Source organism: Ceratotherium simum, chromosome 15, assembly GCF_057802395.1.
Source record: "Ceratotherium simum simum isolate JZ-2026a chromosome 15, ASM5780239v1, whole genome shotgun sequence".
NCBI lineage: Eukaryota > Metazoa > Chordata > Mammalia > Perissodactyla > Rhinocerotidae > Ceratotherium > Ceratotherium simum.
In genome coordinates this window covers 39,424,853-39,442,984 of record NC_141914.1, presented here as the reverse complement: position 1 = coordinate 39,442,984, position 18,132 = coordinate 39,424,853, and the positions used below count along the sequence as shown (strand labels likewise).

At 41.6% G+C, this 18,132-nt stretch overlaps 1 protein-coding gene and 1 pseudogene across 10 annotated transcripts in view; both read right to left on the bottom strand.

Moving 5' to 3' along the window:
- The window catches only part of MCF2L2 (MCF.2 cell line derived transforming sequence-like 2), a 239,218-nt gene that overhangs the window by 129,505 nt on the left and 91,581 nt on the right, over positions 1 to 18,132 (bottom strand). For all 10 annotated transcript variants that reach the window (XM_087439950.1, XM_087439947.1, XM_087439955.1 and 7 more), the window contains 5 exons: positions 16,785 to 16,901; positions 11,995 to 12,144; positions 1,361 to 1,485; positions 638 to 752; positions 46 to 165 (listed from right to left, as the gene is read on the bottom strand). In XM_087439950.1, the coding sequence (XP_087296076.1) occupies positions 46 to 165; positions 638 to 752; positions 1,361 to 1,485; positions 11,995 to 12,144; positions 16,785 to 16,901 (627 nt within the window). The remainder of the gene's footprint in view (positions 1 to 45; positions 166 to 637; positions 753 to 1,360; positions 1,486 to 11,994; positions 12,145 to 16,784; positions 16,902 to 18,132) is intronic.
- LOC147915182 (large ribosomal subunit protein eL21 pseudogene) lies at positions 3,783 to 5,678 on the bottom strand (annotated as a pseudogene).

Genomic DNA, 18,132 nt, shown 5'->3' with positions numbered 1-18,132 from the left:
CACACCAACTTCCTTCCCAGTCCACAAAAATGGCAATAAACAAACCTGGCCTTTTCCTTCCAGTTCTTTGTGTTCCTTAAGAAGTTGCTCTACGCGTACCACACTGTCTCCAATGTCTGTAAATTCTGCTTGCTCTGCCAACAAATTGTCCAGGGCAAGTTTAACCTAGAAGACACATTAGAACAGTCCAGAAATAAGCCAATGAGTACCTATCTGGAAGTATAGGCTTGTTATACTCTAAGAAAACTCAAAAATCCAAAACAGATTCAAGACTTGTGTGTATCTATATATACATTTTTTTTTTTTTTTTTACAGTTCACTAGCTTTTAGATTAAGCTTTGAGGGGGCTGAGACACAGGTAGATACAATATTATAGCTACATTCAACAAATTATCAATCAAAAGGGAAGATAAACCATCACTGAAATACCATATATGCCAAGAAGAAAATGGGATTCTAGAACATTGCTACCCCACTGAAAAAGTGAGACGAGGATGGTCTGTGAGGAAGCAAGGATATAAAGAGGGGGCTGGATTAGGGAGAAGCGGGAAGCCCAATACCCAGAATTCAAGGAAGAAGAGAGAACCAGAGGTCACTGAATCATAAAAGGAAGTTCTATTAAACAAGAAAATAATACCTCACAAAAATTGTGCTCAAAGTGCTGTAGTTGTAGGCATTGGTTAAGCTTCAGGTAATGCTTGGACCAAAACTGACTAAAGGCTTTTTCTGTTTCATCCAACTGAACTAATAACCTGTCAAGAAAGAATGAGAGAGCGACGTTGTGGGTAGCTTTCATTTCCACAGGAGTCTGTACAGGCTTATGTAGATAACAACTGTGTTTTCAGTCAGTGTTATTGATTGTGGTAATCTCCTTACGATGAAAGTCTGTGTCACCTATGACTTTCTCATGGTTCACTTGGTTCCCACATTTTCCATTTTTCCATCAGGACACCCTCAGTGCTAGGCAGAAACTTCACTTAGATGCGCTGCTGTGCTTTCAAACTTGCCCCAGGTAACCTTACCTTTGTGCCTTTTGTTTCCCACCTGAGATGACAGGTGGGCAAAGCACAGCACTCAGCCAAACTGTCATTTGGAAATGAAGCTCAACAAATACTACCCTCTCCCTTGCAATCCTGGGATGACAGCATATCATAAGAGGAGGAAATGGCATTCTCATAAAAAGATCTCTGTAGATGGACGCCAGATAGATATCATCATTTTTGTTGTTGTTGTCTCAAATATTATTCTTTCTTGACCCCACTGAGACCCAAGAGTAGCTATTCCAATCTGTTCTTGGTTGTTTCAGATCATCTAGTTCTACATATTCTCTCCTGAAAAAGATTCTACCTCCCTCACCCACCTTTTGATGGTAGCTACATTCTCCAGTTCATTGGGATTGAGTTTGCTGGTGGGATTTTTGGTTGCTGGTTCTTGAATGCATGACAGCAATGTGGCCCCTTGCTTTCCAAGTAATTTCAGCTCATCCTAGAAAAAGAAAAATATAGTCTTTCTTAGAAGGAATTAACAAAACAAACTCTTGGTAGCTCTGGGGTGAGGAGAATGGTAGATGAGTATATTTTTCATTTAGGAAATTAAATGCTAAAGAAGTCAAGCTGCAGCTTTTAAGAATTAATGAACTTATTCTTAATAGGTAATACGTACCCATGATACAAAATTCAAAATTCAAATTACAAAAGGGTATATATTGGAAAAAGCAAGTCTTTTGTCCCCACCCCATCCACTTACCTTCTCCAAAAGCAACAACTGTTAAGTTTTGTGTGTTTCTCAAGCTGTTCTTATAAATTAAAAGCAAAATTAGTTAATAAAATCAGCTTCTAACCCAAGATAGAGACCAGAAGCAAGAAAGTGACAGATATTGAATGTTAAGTGCTGGGCAGTGCCATGCAATAACAATAGAATAATTGCTAGTTGACAATGAAAAAATCTTCATCTGTTCTCATCAGTAAACACCTGCCTCTCCTTCTACCTGGCCCTCAAGTGTGGCTTTGTTCAATTACTGAAATTTGGCAGAGATGGACAGCAACTTCAGTTTGACAGGGAAAAATTCATACTTCCAAGGCAATTCCATTCTGCTCTTTTTACCTGGGGAGTTAGGGCTTTGCAACTGGGGAAGATGCAAGGCTATCTCTTTCCAAATCAAACAGCTCTGTTCCTCTACTTGCACAGCGCAGGTAGTCTCTCTATGCCCTCAGCATTAACCATAAGGTAAACCAAAAGGGCGGAGCCTGGCCTAGAATTTACTTCTGGGAGTTCTGGGTTTGGGTCCTGGTTCACACAGGATGCTGGTTTGGTATGCGCTGTGAGTTAGACAGGCCCATAGCTACAAAATGATCACCTCTGTGCACATGAATACTGAATCTCCTCCTCCAGGCCCAGCCACCTCCAGCCTTCACACAGTATGGAGCTCATTCCCTGTGGGGTGCAGTTTTATACATACTTCTCCACTGTGTTCACACAGAGGCCTGGGCCCTCTCAACCTTTGCTCCTTGTCTCCCATCCCACACCAGTATTCATCCCTTTGAAGGCTTCCATCGTCCATACCCAGCCTCAAACTTGTCTCCAGATCTGGGTGATGATAGATTTGACTTCTCTGATCTAGCCCCTAAAAATTCTTCGGACACCCCCTATGGCTCTGTCCACTCCAAGTAATGCCCCTAAGTTGGCCTCTTGGCTGGTATTCCTGCCTGGGAACGGGACATATCCCTTCTTTTCCACTCTCAGGTATCGGCCCTCATTTCTACTTATCTCATCAATGCTCATTAAATATTTGTAGGTTGGATGAATTAATAATAGTCTAAAAGAAATCAGGTTGCAGATGAACAAAGACAAGTAGGATATGATGCCAGGAAAAAGCACTCATTGTTAAGTGCTCCCAGTCTTTCCCTCCTCCTCCTCCCCACTAAAATGGGTCTTGGCTTTTCTCTTCAGTTTCTTTATTGTCCCTGAGTGTCCAGCATTCCAGCAGGATTAGCTGGGAGGAAAAGTGGAGGAGCCAAAGAAGAGGCATATTGCTAGGGCAGAAGGAAACATTTGGAGGGGAGAGCTTCAAAGAAATACACCCCAAAAGCTGCAGAGTGTGAGGAAGGCGTATGAGAGAAGGAAGGTGAATCTTAGTCAGTGATCTCATACACTGTGTATCTCCTTCCTATGGTTAAAAAATATAAGGAAAAACAGTGACCTGGTGACTGCTTTGGGACTAGAACACATGGTCAGCTTCAGTAGGGTTACCAAAATCTGCCATCAACACAGAGGGAAAGTTTGAGGAACTATGAGACTTGGACAGTGTAAAGGTAAGTTGCCCAGCCCCAAAATGGAGTTTGCTCTTGTCCACAGCAGTGACAATTCAAAATATGTAATACCTGTATAGAGCAGGCACTGATCAGTCAGCACAGATGTCAGACACAATGGTGAAACAGTCTTGAGGCCAACTGTGGTTCAGGTGTTAACCCTTTAGTTGCCAGAATCATGAGGAGGTCTTGTGGGTCCTAGGAAATGGGCCAGGGGGCTGGAGCGGGGCATTCAAGTGACGTAAATATTTAACTCTTTCAACAACTGGTATGGCTGTCCCAGTGTGTACTCATCATTATGGTCCCATCATTGTGGAAACAAGCAGTTGGTTCAGAAGACGACCCACTAAAAAGGGCAAGGGGGACTGCTTCAGGCTCAAAAGAATTTAAATTTTCTGGAGGGAATTCTTTGTGGGTTTTTTTTTTTTTTTTTTTTTTATAGTCCAGAGGTCTTTTATAGTTTTTCACCTATCACACCATGAATTCATAGGGAACGGGTTCCAGCAGCTCAGGCTCCTTTCCTTCGGTACTCACAAGCGTGCTTCTCTGGGTAGTACAGGCTGGAACTTCAGTTGGACCCAAGAAACTTTCTCTTTGGCTTCCTTCTCTTTCTGATCATTTTCCTTCACACATTTCAGGAAGCTATCACCGCTCTTAGAGTGCTTAATATGCTCAATATGTAGACTAATTTTCTTGGCAATAATTTTGCCCTTGACTTGTTTCTTTACAACAATGCCAACAGCATGCTGGGTAACGCTGTAGACTCTTCCACTTTGGCCATGGTGACATTTGTGGGGCACTCCCTTTGGAACAGTGCCCACTCCCTTGATGTCTACAATATCACCTTTCTTGTAGATTTGTATGTATGTGGCCAAAAGAACAACTCTATGTTTTCTAAAAGGCCTAGAGAGCATATAGTGGGTGCCTCTCCTCTTTCTCTTTGTGTTGGTCATTTTGGCCAATTACTGGAAGATGGTGGTTACAGCCAAAAGGCGGGAATTCTTTCCTATGACAAAGATAAGCTTGAACGTAGGCATTTATTCATTCATTCAAAATCCATTTATAAAGAACTATTATTACATGCCAGGTACTGTGTTTGCCTGTCACGGGCTGGGGTGGAGGTGGGGTAGGAAGTAAAAGGATGAATCAATCAGAGCCTAGAGAACATATAAATGATTAATGCTTCATACTCCCTATCTCACTTTTATTACTTATCCCATTTCTGCAGCTAAAAGTCAGCTCTACTGTCATGTTTTGTTTATAAAGCCGACTAACGAATTCTAGAATCTGGCCTTTCAAATGAAAGTCTTCATAATTTAGACAAAGGAAGTCCTTGAGAGAGATGAGATATCCATTTTCCTCAGCAGCTACTGAGAGAGACCTTCCTGTGGTAGAAAACTAGCTCAAAACACTGACCTGTTAAGGTCCTAACCTTGCAAACATTCATAAGAATACCAATTTTGTCTTCCTGTGTAAGATCAAGACCTCCGTGCCTATCCATTTCTAGCTAATGTTCTCTGGAAGTAGGGTTTGAACAAGGGGGTCTTAAAAAACTCCTAAAACTATAAAATTATTTCTAGGGCTTATGAAAATAACGCGTAATTCTGATTGATTACCTTCTAGATTATTTGTTACCCTGGTAATATTGATGGAATTGTCATCTCTGAATACAAAAATTGAATGAATACTGAATGGAACCAACACTGAATACTAGACAGTATTCATGTTTGTAAAGATTGCTCTGTCACAGAACTGAAGGGCCACCGGCACTTTCCTCTCTGTCTGCATGACAAGAAAAAGGCCTATGGCTCTGCTGGATTTCTTACTTTAACAACAACAACAAAAAGGAGAGTCTCACCCTATTTAAACGAACACATGGTACAGTGTCTCAGTTGACTAAAGCATCTGAGAGCCGAAGGCCGAGGCCCTATGTTTCTGGTCTAAATAAGACTGGCGAAGAGCTGAGACTGAGGACTTTGAGACTCAGGAAGGAGACTGCTTGCATCTGTGAACTGTATGCAACCCAGCACAGAACAAGACAACAGGAAGAACTGATTGCGGAGAAAGAAAGACTGCAGGGCCATCAAACACAGAAAGCACACATCTGTACGGGGTTTGTGGTTATTTGATTGTTGTCCTAGGGCCCATGGATCTTTCTCTTTTTTTTTAAAATTGAAATATAATTCATATGCCATAAAATTCATACTTTTAAAGTGTACAATACCATGCTTTTTTCTAGAACATTTTCATTACCTCCATTTCTCCCTCTTCCTAGCCCCTGGCAACCACTAATCTACCTCCTTTTTCTACAGATTTGCCTATTCTGGACATTTCATATAAATGAAATCATATAATACATGGCTTTTTGTGTCTGCTTCTTCCACTTCCCATAATGTTTTCAAGGTTCATCCATGTTGTGGCATACATCAGTACTTCATTCCTTTCTATGGCTGAAAATATTCCATGGTATGGATACACCACATTTTGTCTATCCAGTCATCAGTTGATAAGCATGTGGGTTGTTTCCACTTTTCGGGTGTTATGAATAATGCTATTATGAATATTCATATATAAGTTTTTGTGTGAAACATATATTTTCTGTTCTCTTGTGCATCTACCTAGCAGTAAAATTGCTGGGTGATATGGTAACTTTATTTTTAGCCTTTTGAGGACCTGCCAAACAGTCTACATTCCCACCAACAATGTATGAGGGTTCCAATTCTTTCAGATCCTCATCAACACTTGTTATTATCCATCTTTTTTGATTATAGCTACTCTAGTGGGTATATCATTGTGGTTTGGATTTGCATTTCCCTAATGACTAATGATGTTGTACATGACTTCATGTTCTTCTTTTTTGTGTGTGTGAGGAAGATCAGCCCTGAGCTAACATCCGTTGCTAATCCTCCTCATTTTGCTAAGGAAGACTGGCCCTGGGCTAATATCCATGCCCATCTTCCTCCACTCTATATGGGATGACGCCACAGCATGTCTTGATGTCTTGACAAGCAGTATGTCGGTCCATGTCCGGGATCCAAACTCTCGAACCCTGGGCCGCCAAAGCGGAGTGTGAGAACTTAACCGCTACACCACCGGGCTGGCCCCTGGACTTCATGTTCTTAATAGCCATTTATATATCTTCTTTGGAGATATGTCTGTTCAAACCATTTGCACTTTTTAATTGAATTACTTGCCTTTTTACGGTTGAATTGTATGAGTTGTTTATATATTCTGTATACTAGGTGTTTATCAGACCTATGATCTGCAAATATTTTCTCCCATTCTGTGGTTTGCCTTTTCACTTTCTTTTTTTTTTTTTTTTTGGTGAGGAAGATCAGCCCTGAGCTAACATCCGTGCTAATCCTCCTCTTTTTTTGCTGAGGAAGACCGGCTCTGAGCTAACATCTATTGCCAATCCTCCTCCTTTTTTTTTTTCCCCCAAAGCCCCAGTAGATAGCTGCATGTCATAGCTGCACATCCTTCTAGTTGCTGTATGTGGGACGCGGCCTCAGCGTGGCCGGAGAAGCGGTGCATCAGTGCATGCTCAGGATCCGAACCCGGGCCGCCAGTAGCGGAGCGCGCCCACTTAACTGCTAAGCCACGGGGCCGGCCCTCACTTTCTTGGTATTGTCCTTTGAAGTTCCAAAGTTCTTAATTTTGATGATGTCCAATTTATTTAGTTTTTCTTTGGGTGCTTGTGCTTTTAATGTCATATCTAAGAAGGCATTGCCTAATCTAAGGTCATGAAAGGTCATGAAAATTTTCATCTATATTTTCTTCTAAGAGTTTTATAGTTTTAGAATTTACATTTAGTTCTTTGGTCAATTTTTGTTTTTTTTTTGTGAGGGAGATCAGCCTTGAGCTAACATTTGTGCTAATCCTCCTCTTTTTGCTGAGGAAGACCAGCTCTGAGCTAACATCTATTGTCAATCCTCCTCCTTTTTTTCCCCAAAGCCCCAGTAGATAGTTGTACATCATAGTTGCACATCCTTCTAGTTGCTGTATGTGGGACGCAGCCTCAGCATGGCCAGAAAAGCGGTGCCTCGGTGCGCGCCCGGGGTCCGAACCCAGGCCGCCAGTAGCAGAGCACGCACACTTAACCGCTAAGCCACGGGGCCGGCCCTCTTTGGTCAATTTTGAGTTAATTTTTGTATATGGTGTGAGGTAAGCCTCCAATTTCCCTTTCTTCCTTTTGGATATCCAGTTGACTCATGGTCCAAGGATCTTAAGCAGTTTCAGTTCCCAGGGAAAGAAAACACCCTTAGTTATTTTGGGTATTTACTGTTTTTAACTGCTAGCACTTGGGCTGGAGGAGGAGCTCAGCGACCTGCTTCTGAGAACATCTGTATAAGTTCATGGGCGTGTCAGTGAGCTTCCTCTCTTTGTGTAGACCGGATCCTGGTGACAGCAGGGTGATTGCCGCCATACTACTTGTAAACGAGCAGGTGGCCTGTTGCCTGTCCAAGCTACCTTTCCTCAGGAAATGAGAGCTTTCCTTGGAGAAGGATCCAGTTTGCAGAAAAGCTTGGGGCACCTGTGTGCACATGCTCTGAATGTGTGCTCTAACTCTCCGTCCTTGTGTGAAAAGCACACACAGGGATGAGATGAGTGGTGCTGAGTTGTGTGTGCTTGCCTCAGGAGATCTCAGCCTCTCCCAGAGAAGGCCAAAGCTGGGTGTGTGTAAAGGACTCTTTCCTCCTTTCTGTCCCTTGGATGGTACAGTGAAATCACAGAGAAAATAAGGTTTCAAATCTCATCACAAAGCCCAATGCCCACAATCTAATTGGACGGAAAATAACACATATTGAAGTTGGGTGCACTCTTTGACGATAAACATGGATTAAGAGCCAACCTGTGGCTGGACCTTAGGGGAAAGAATTTGTTTCTAGAGAAGAGCCTTTTTTGAAGTCATAAGTTTGCTTGCAAGTTTGATATGATTCTTCTGCTGTGAATGCTCTGAGATTTTTTTTTCTTTGTAAAGAGATTGGTTTGAAATACCAGGGTGGCCAAAAGAGAAGGGATGCTTTTGGAAGATAATTTTGAAGAAGGTGGTAACAACGCCATAAAGAACTAGCAAATAAGGCCATAAAAGTTCTCCTATTTTTATTGGTTGATTGTAGAGGCAACTAGGTCCTCATGTGGATCTAAAATAAGGGGTCTCAAAGATCCGCAGGAGGAAGGAAAACAAGAAACCAAGCCAAATCTCTTAATGCTGTGCTAACTGTTCAGACAAAATCTCTCCCGGCTGAAAGAAAGCTGTAAATCATATGCTGTAACTTATATAGATATTTAAATAGATTTAAAAGCTCATTGTCCTGAGGACAAACCTTACGCTGGTTTTTCACTTGGAAAAGGTGCTTTCCAAATAGAAAAAAAAAATTATTCAATTAGTTATAGAACCTGTAGATGACCATAACAAAATGGAGTAACACATGTCAAGGCTTCTAAAATGGAGCCGGGAGGCCATTTTAGGGAAGTGGGGCTCACGCACATCTCCATCCAAAGGGAATGTCACCTTTGAACTGTGCTTCACTGCTGTCATCTTGACCTTCTTCCAAGAAATATGCTTACTCCTATAGATAAGAACTTTCTGCCTTAGACAGGGCCTTTGCAACCAATCACTTACAGGCAAGAAGTAATGGTTGTTGCCAGCACCAATCACAAATCTTGCAAAACAACCTATGTAATTTATCTTTTTTTGCCTTGATAAACCCTTGTCTCCTTCGTCTTCCTAGGAGCATATTTGAGCTTCTACTTGAATCTGTGTCTCCCAAATTGCAATTCTTGAGACCCCAAATAAACTTTTTGCTTCTTTTGCAGTTGATGCCTCTTATTCATTAACAAACCTTTGATTAAAAAGTAGGTAAAATGGGGGCCAGCCCTGTGGCCTAGTTGTTAAGTTTGGCGCGCTGAGCTTCAGTGGCCTGGGTTTGGTTCGCAGGTGCGGACTTACACCGCTCATCGGTGGCCATGCTGTGGCAGCGACCCATGTGCAAAACAGAGGAAAAGTGGCACAGATGTTAGCTCAGGGTGAATCTTCCTCAAGCAAAAAAAAAAGTAAGTCAAACACTCAAGACTAAAAAATGTATAAATAACTACAAAAACTACTAAGTTATCAATAAAAGTTTAAACAGTATTCTTTTTTTGTAATATAAACCCTTTCTCTCTTTAAAGCATTTTTGGATGAGAAAAAGAAAAAAATGTAACTCTAGTTTAATGATTTTGGAATTCTTTCTTCTAATTTACAAGATAAGAAAAAAATCAAATTTGTATTAGGCCAATACTTAGTAATCACAAAATGGTTGAAAGAAACCCTCTGTATTGTCTTTAAAAGGATATTACTATTACTTAGTAAAATAAAGACAGAATAATTATATTTTTAATCCCAATTCACTTAATATTCTTTTTTGTTTGCTGAGGAAGATTTGCCCTGAGCTAATATCTGTGCGAATCTTCCTCTATTTTGTATGTGGGTTGCCGCCATAGCATGGTTGACGAGTGGTGTAGGACTGCATCTGGGATACGAACCCATGAACCCAGGCCACCAAAGCAGAGCGCTCGAACTTCAGCACTGGACCACGAGGCCGGCCCCTTAATATTCTTAATCAAGGTAAACGCTTGGACAAATTAAACTGTTCTGAGAATTTTATCTTAAAATAATTATAGGCTTTTCTCCACGGTTTTAGGGCAGCATGGAATGTAAATGCAAGCATAACAGTTTAGTTTACGTAAGACTTTGCATTTATTTTCTTACTAAAAGGCATGAATAGAGCCTCCCAAATTCCTTTCACTTGTCTTACTGTTAGATATGGGTGTTCAACCAAATTGAGATATGATAATTAAAGTATAAAGTTATTTCTCATAAATGTCAGACAATACTGCAAACTATGTGAATCTGCCAATTACTGCACTACATAATCTGAGTGAAATTTTAGCCTCCTTTGCCCGGAGTCGCACGTTTTAGTTCCAAGAACAGCTGGTCGCCATGCACAAGAAAATGACCTTAACTCCCTCTTGGAGGCTGGTTCTTTCCCTTCCCTTTACCGCTGTGGAACTCTCTGCCTGTGTAGAAACGATAGAACACCCACTCGTCGGCCTTGCCTGGGAACCCTCACTGCACATACAGCAGGACCTGACTGTGGTTTCACCCCTCAGATATGTGTCCTCGTCCAAAATCCAAAATGTTTTCCCTTTTCCCGAGACCTCTCTGATTGACCACACTGTCATCTCGGTGCTTCTGCTCTGTAACCTCTCCAAATCCTTCTTGGAACGAAGCAGCCAACACATTTGCTCAAGAATCCAGGCCAGGAGCCCTGCGTGCAGCACCTTCCTGCTGCGCTCAGCATCCTCAATATTGGTACTCGTGTACCAACTGACTGTTCTGCAGGCTCCTGTGGTCTGTGACCTGTGACCTGCGACCTGCGACCTGCAACTGCCAACCCTTTTCTAGCAGACTTCACAGAGGCACCCTAGACCCAGCCTTCTGCACCCTGTGCCGTCTCTTCCAGGAATCATGGGAGGTGAACTTAGCCAATATGTTTGGCAAAGAAGCAGCTCAAGCCTTGCAGAGGCATGTCCAGGGAACATTTCCAGGACACTTTGAAGCTTTCACAGTTTCAAACCAGATCTTTTGATTCCTCAGAGGAATCTTGAATACATTTTGAACTTTTTCTGGATATCAAGCTCCTTAAAGAGAGAATTTAATAGTGCTTCCTGAAGCATGGAACAATTAATTTACCTCGACTACTAGACTCGGAGACTCCCCTAACTAAACTACGTGTTCCTTGATTCACATTTTTTTGTTTGTTTTCCTGGCATGTAGTGGCATGTTGAATAAGTGAACAAATCAACCACCTAGCAAAGCATTTTTGCAAATTTCGGGTCACAGATAAAAGAGCTCAGCTCTTCTCAAGCTCAATGCAGCAAGAATACATGTAATGCTAAGACACATCAACCTTCTAATTCTCGGTTTGCTGCCCTTTTGAGTTCTGGTCTTCTGTGAAATAATGGATTCGGTCTGTTTGTGCTTCTGGAGGCAGAAAGGGGCTGACACCCACTCAATAATTCCCAGGAAGACTTCCCTTTACTGCATGACGTGAATCTGCCCGCTCCCTTCTCAGCGGGTTCTGACGTGCTTTTATGAATCATTTAATTGGTGCCTCTCCTTAAACCCAGTTCACAGCACCTTTCATAGTTCTCTTTCTCAAATTAGTCCCCAAATAAAAAGACACATCCCTGAGAAAGTGAAGCAATAAGTTCACTTATTATCCTGCCTCAAAACTTCACAACAGCCACAGGAAATCTTACGTTGCAAAGCTGACTCCCATCCCTCCCTCCCTCGCTACAATTTCAGCCCAGTATATCTTGCTCTGTCCTGAGCAGATCATAGGAGCGATGCCCTTGAAAGGATGCTCACACACCTCATCTCACCAGCATAACGCTGGAATGAGTTTTCCTTTGAGGGGCTGCTTCTCACAGGTCTGATTTGCAACCCTTTTACATGCACCATCCAGGCTTTAATTTTCTCTTCACGTACTGCCTACTCAGAAGGTTGAAGATGATCAGTGGCTGCCAAGTCACTGGAGAAGAGGGAAAAAGAGGGCTTAATTCTTAATTCTGCTCCTAGCACTCTCCAGGAGGCTGACCATCTGCTGGCCCAGAGGCTGGCCTCTAAGAGGTCACTTACCTGCAGCTTGTCCCGCTGTCTTGTGTGGGACATGAGAAGGTCTTCAGCAGATGGCACACTTCTGGGCAGCTCTGTCGTGGCCAGGCAGGCCCCAAATGTCTGGAGCATCTGGGCAGTGGTCTTCAATGTCATGGCAAAGTTTTCGATGGCCTGGAAGAGCAGACAATCATAACAATGCGAAGGGATTAACATTCACCAATATGCTCTCTCAATAGAAGGACAGTAAAACTAGCTACCATTTCCTCAGTACCCACAATGGGCATGCATTGTACTCTGTGCTATACGCTTGTCTATCATCTCAATAATCTGGAGCAGGAGGTATTTTATCTCCATTTTATGAAAGAAGGAACAGAAGCTCCAACAAGTCAGGTGAAATTGCCCAAGATCATATAACTTGGGCAGTAAGGAAGGCGGGCAGGCAGGATTCAACCAAAGTCAGGTGCTTCAAATTCAAGGTTCTGTTCATTACCCCAAGAACACCTAACATGAAATCTGACTCAGGATTTCTACTAGGTGATATGCTAAAAAGGGCAGGACCACCCACCCCTCCTTCTAATAAACCTTTCCTCCTCTTCTAGCCCCTACACTGCCCTGTATCTCCCCGCGCCGCCCCCCACACACAGCCTGGCTGCCTGACACCTCTGAGAAGCTCGTCAAATGCTGCTGAGAGGATATGACATTGAGGGAAAAGACGGATGTAGCGATTATGTCACTAATCATCTTCACTTCTGTAACATGTGGGTAGGGCCTGGGAACCTCTTCCTCTCACTTCTTTATAAAAATTTACCTGTCCTGTGTCCCTTCCACTAAGGACTCTACTTTGCCATTAAATGAATATCTGCTAGTGAGTAGATTGACTTTGCAGCTAACATCCCAGGTGAGATATCTGCATTTTAGCAGAGAGCTTTAGGAATTCGTGGCCTAACCTAGAAAAAGTGACACTGACCATCAGAAGAGTTAGTTGAAGGTGAGTGGCTTTTCAGAGTCCCACAAATCATTCCACTCAGCCAGAATGGCACTGCCACGCCCACTTCCCTCTGCTCCTCAGATAATTTTGCCCCTGAAGGGCAAACACAATGTCACATTCATCTCTGTTCCCCCAGGGCATGGTACTGTGCCTGTCACATAGTAGGTGGCCCATAAACAGCTGCTGAATGGGTGAATGGTAGGAACAAAGAGACCCAACCTAATTTTCATTTGGGAAAAAGTTACTTCTTTTCCTACATCATCAAAGAACATTTCTGTAAACCCAAACCCACAACATATGGAATGTGCCAGATCTGAGATGGCTCTTCTCTATGCCAGGGGCCAGGGCTGAGGTTGGCATAATAAGGCTTCCAGAGCATGGCACATCTCCTCCTACTGTCTGGACTCTGAGTCTTCTCTACATCAACCATTTTCCTACTTGAAGTATTGCTGTAGGTGAAATCTCTCCTATTAGCACAAGTATTTATACACCCACCATCTTGAACATCATAGTACTTTTGGCCTGGAAAGTCAGACAAACACTAACTGTTATGAAAATCTTTCTTTCAAGTACATCAAAATGTAATTATTTTCACATAATCTAACATCTGTATAAAATACTCTTTCAACTGCATTCACTAACAGCCTATGATGAATAACATAAAAAATCCAATTCATCTGGGGAATTATAACAAGAAAATATGAGATTATTAAGTACTTTGCTTTATAGGCACCAACTCTGGTAATGCATCTCAATTAGGTATTATTCTTATCACCACCCCACATCTATAGATGAGGAAACTGAGGCACATTGAGGTTAAGTAATTACCCTAAAGTCACACAAAAAATAAGTGGCTGAACTGGACCTGAACCCCAGTAAGCTGGCTCCAGGGCTGGCACTCTAAGCACTAAGCTACAGCGCCTCTTGGCAGTCAAAACTAGACTTAAAAGACTAGATTTACAGCTAGATTAACAAAAGACTTTGGCCTTGAGAGCTGAAGATTTGAACTCGAGTCCAGATTCTGATCCTCTCTAACTGTGTAATCTCGGGTGAGCCATGTAATGCCTTTAAGTCCCAGTGTCCTCGTTTGACAAAGAGGGATAATGCTTGCTCTGTTTTTGCAGGGTTTTTTTTTTTTCGAGGATTGAAGGAATAACAAATGTGAAAGGATCTTGGGTAAAGTAGAGTACCTTATAAGTGTAATAACAGTAAGAACTAAGAGAATCAGGTGTGAGTTCTAAAAATCGAGGAAAGCCAGAGGTTTCCTGTGGTGGGTCCTATTAACAAATTAACTTGATTCTATATGTCTGATTAGTGAATAATCACCTTGGAAATGGTACAGGGGACCTGACCCTGAGAGGGTGATGAAAAAGAGCTTGGCCTTAGTCTTGGCTCTGCCACTACTTGACCATATGACCTTGGATAAGTCACCTCCTTACTCTGAAGGTTAGTTTCCTTATCTGCAAAATAAGGTGACTGAAATAAATGATCTGTAAGGTTCTTTTCAGTTCTAACTTTTTATGAGTCTCAAAGATCTGACATCCTGAAAGCACACTGTTACCAAAAAAAGGGGGGTCTATGTATTCATGAGATATAAAATAATATGTATATGTATTATTATATTTCTAATTATATATGTGTGTGTATATAAAACATATACGTAAAACATGCAAAAGCCATGTAAAGAATATCTCTGATGTTTCAATAAACAGTATTTTTTAAAGTTCACTATGTTTAACACAAACACAAACCATGGATACATACTAGGCCTGGGGGAATGTGTGTGCATGTCTGTTCACGCCATGTCTTTAAAATAATCAATCTTCATGACCTCAGTCTTCTTTACATCTCTAAGTTCTTAGAGAACTATTAATAAACATAATTAAGAACATAATAAAATAAAGGATTGGTAGAAAAATCAGAGCAAAGGAGAGAGCTGGCTAGCCCAGTAAGGCTGGTGGGATAATCAATTCTTTTGATTATTAAAGTAACGTAATAAAAATCTAAGAAGTGAAGAAATAAAAACTAGAAGCACTCAGGTTCCACATCTTACACGATTTAATGAAATTGCTTTCTGGGACCACCCTCATCACACTTACTTGTGTATGATATTCTGTGTCAGCTTCCTTGCATCTCTTTTATATTTAGGCTTATTTAAAATTATATGTTTGTGAAGAACTTCACCATTCTTTTTTTTTTTTTTTTTTGGTGAGGAAGATTAGCCCTGAGCTAATATCCGTTGCCAATCATCCTCTTTTTGCTGAGGAAGATTGGCCCTGGGCTAACATCTGTGCCCATCTTCCTTCTACTTTATATGTGGGATGCCTGCCACAGCATGGCTCAATAAGCAGTGTGTAGGTCTGTGCCCGGAATTCGAACTTGCAAACCCCTGGCCTCCAAAGCAGAATGTGCGAACTTAACCACTATGCCTCTAGGCCGGCCCCTCACCATTCTTTTTTGTTTATAAGATTCTCTCAGAGTCATCATTATTGTGGTAAAACTGATAAGAAGTTTAAAAGGTTCTTGTGCAGGTCACAGACCTTCCTCTAGGTTTTAGGAAGGGACGTGCCTTCCTTGGAATTACATGGCATACAAAGAAGTGAGAGAGGGATGAGAATCTATAGCTTTGAAATAAATGCATTGTGTTGCTAGAAATTTATTTTTTTTTAATTCTTAAATTTTCTTTTTTTTTTAAATCACAAAACATAGCACTCTAAAACAGGGTGAATTCTCCTACCTAATTAAATGCAGTTCAGGGCTTCATCGGGAAATGTTGGGCAACATGTTTCCAAAGTGACCAGATACAGAGAGGTGCGCTGACACCACAAGTGTCATCAGGGTGGTAAAGGGAGATTCTGATCTTGCTCTGAAAACCTAACTTTTTCTAGGGTATAGGGGCTGAGAGAGCAGGGAAAGGGGAATGACGACTTTATATAGAAATACTTATTACTTGATGAGTTTCAATCTTACTTTTTCCTCAATATTACTGACCCTTCTAGTTTAGCATAATAACCACCAACATGAGTAAGTAGGAAAAAGTAAAATACTACATATCAGGTGCTTTCACAGACATTATATCACTTATTCCCCACATCAAACTTTCAGGGAGCTTTTGTTAGTCCAAGGTTTCTCACCATTGGTACTACTGATATTTTGGGCCAGATAGTTCTTTGTTGTAGGGGGCTGTCTTGTGCCTTATAAGATGTTTAGCAGCATCCCTGGCCCTACCTACTAGATGCCCCTAACATTCTTCCCCCAAGTTATGACTATAAGAAACGTCTGTCTAAAGACATTGACAAATGTCCTCTGGGGGGCAAAATTGTCCCCAGCTGAGAATCATGCATTAGTCCCATTTTAACAGGGGAGGAAACAAGCTCAGAGAGGTTTAGATACTCAACCAAGGTCAGACAATAAGTAATGGTGACAATGTTTAAATGCAGCATCTTCTGACTTGGTGTCTGTACATTAGAATCATCTGGGGAGTTTTGTGAAACACTAATGTCTGAGACCCGTCCCAGATCAAGTAAATTAATTTCTCTGAGGTATAGAAGGGTATTGGTATTTTGAAAACTCCCCAGGTGCACTCTAAGTCAAGTCTGCCAAACCCCCCATGCCAGAAGATGAGGTGAGGCGAAGGCAGTCAGCAGGAGAAGCCCCAGCCTTCACCTTCCACCCTACTTCTCCCCAATCTGTGGCTTAGAAAACCCAACCTTCCTGATGGTAGGTAGTCACGGAAATGACCACCCAACAGTTGATCTTTAATTCCCCTGTCTTCTGGAAAACAAGGAGAGACACTGAAAAGGGCGCATAAGTTGGTACTTACAGTTCGATGATTTATCCACTGACTGTGGCGATATTTCAAAGTTCCCCCTAAGTCCTCTGTCAATTGGCTTTTCTCAATGTAGCCATGAAGGTCAGAGACAGAGTTTAACATAACGATCTGTAAGAGAAAAAAACTAATGTATTCCTCACAGGTAATTAAGTAGTAGCTCATCCAGATTCTACTGTTATGTAAACAGTACTTTAGCTTTGCCTGATCAGGCATTTATACCCCAAACGGTTACTCCATTCAACAGAGAAACATTTTAAGTCCCTTTCCATTTTCCCCCTTTGAGCGAGAAATGCCAAAGTGTTGAATAGTCTGTGACAAAGTGGTGACTTGAGTCAGGGAGCTCAGTTCTAAGCTACCTAGAAGTCAGGTCTTACTTGAGATGAATTTTTGTCAACAGCTTCCAGGCTAAAGTATACTTTTCAGCCACCAAAATCAAGTGCCGTACTGAGACCTAAAAATCTGTGATGAGAAGCCCAATAAAGGGTGGGCTGGTGAATATAAAAATAAAATTAGAATACAGGGACCTACTGAGGAGTATGTATTGAAAAGATTCACTACACTGATGGATCCCCCCATGAAGAATGTTGCTGCGCCCCAATTTATCTTGCATGGAGGAGATTTGGAGGTAATAGGGAGTGGGTTTTTATAAATTAACATTCCTGCTGATGAACACACCCATGCTGATGAACGAACACTGACACCCCTAGCAGAAGATGATACGTTCCAAATTGCACCTTTCCACTGCTCTGCAGCGGTCCTGACCAGGGTGTGGTCCTGGCTCTCTGTCCCAGGGACTGTGTCACGTCCCCTACTCACTCCTAACCAGGAGTAAGAACTCCTCCCTCCTATCTCTGAAAGGCATCCCCCTTGAAGCTTTTAACTACTGACCTTGTATTTCTTCACTCCTTGTTAATGATTTTCAAAATTGATTCTTGTTCAGAGGACATAAGAACATAGGCTTTATTCTATTATTATATAGTACTAGTCAAGTGACAAATCCACTTTGGAATGAAAAGAATATAAGTTAGGGCCCAAAGTCTATAAGTGAAAACAAAATTGACTTATTCATTCAATAAATATATATTGAACTTCTAATAAATGCCTGGCTCTGGGGAATAAAACAGTGTGCATGACAGTCCCCACATTTGAGGAACTTAGGTTTAGTGGGATTTGATTACTACAAAACACTATGTCAACCTTGTCAGGCCCCAGGCCTTTCTCCTTCATTTCTGAAAAGGAGTTTGGGAATTTTAAAAATTATTTTTATAACGTGAGAGAAAGAAAAAAACCTGAATCCATCTATGCCTTTCCTTCCTAACAATTTTAAACCACTTTTGGG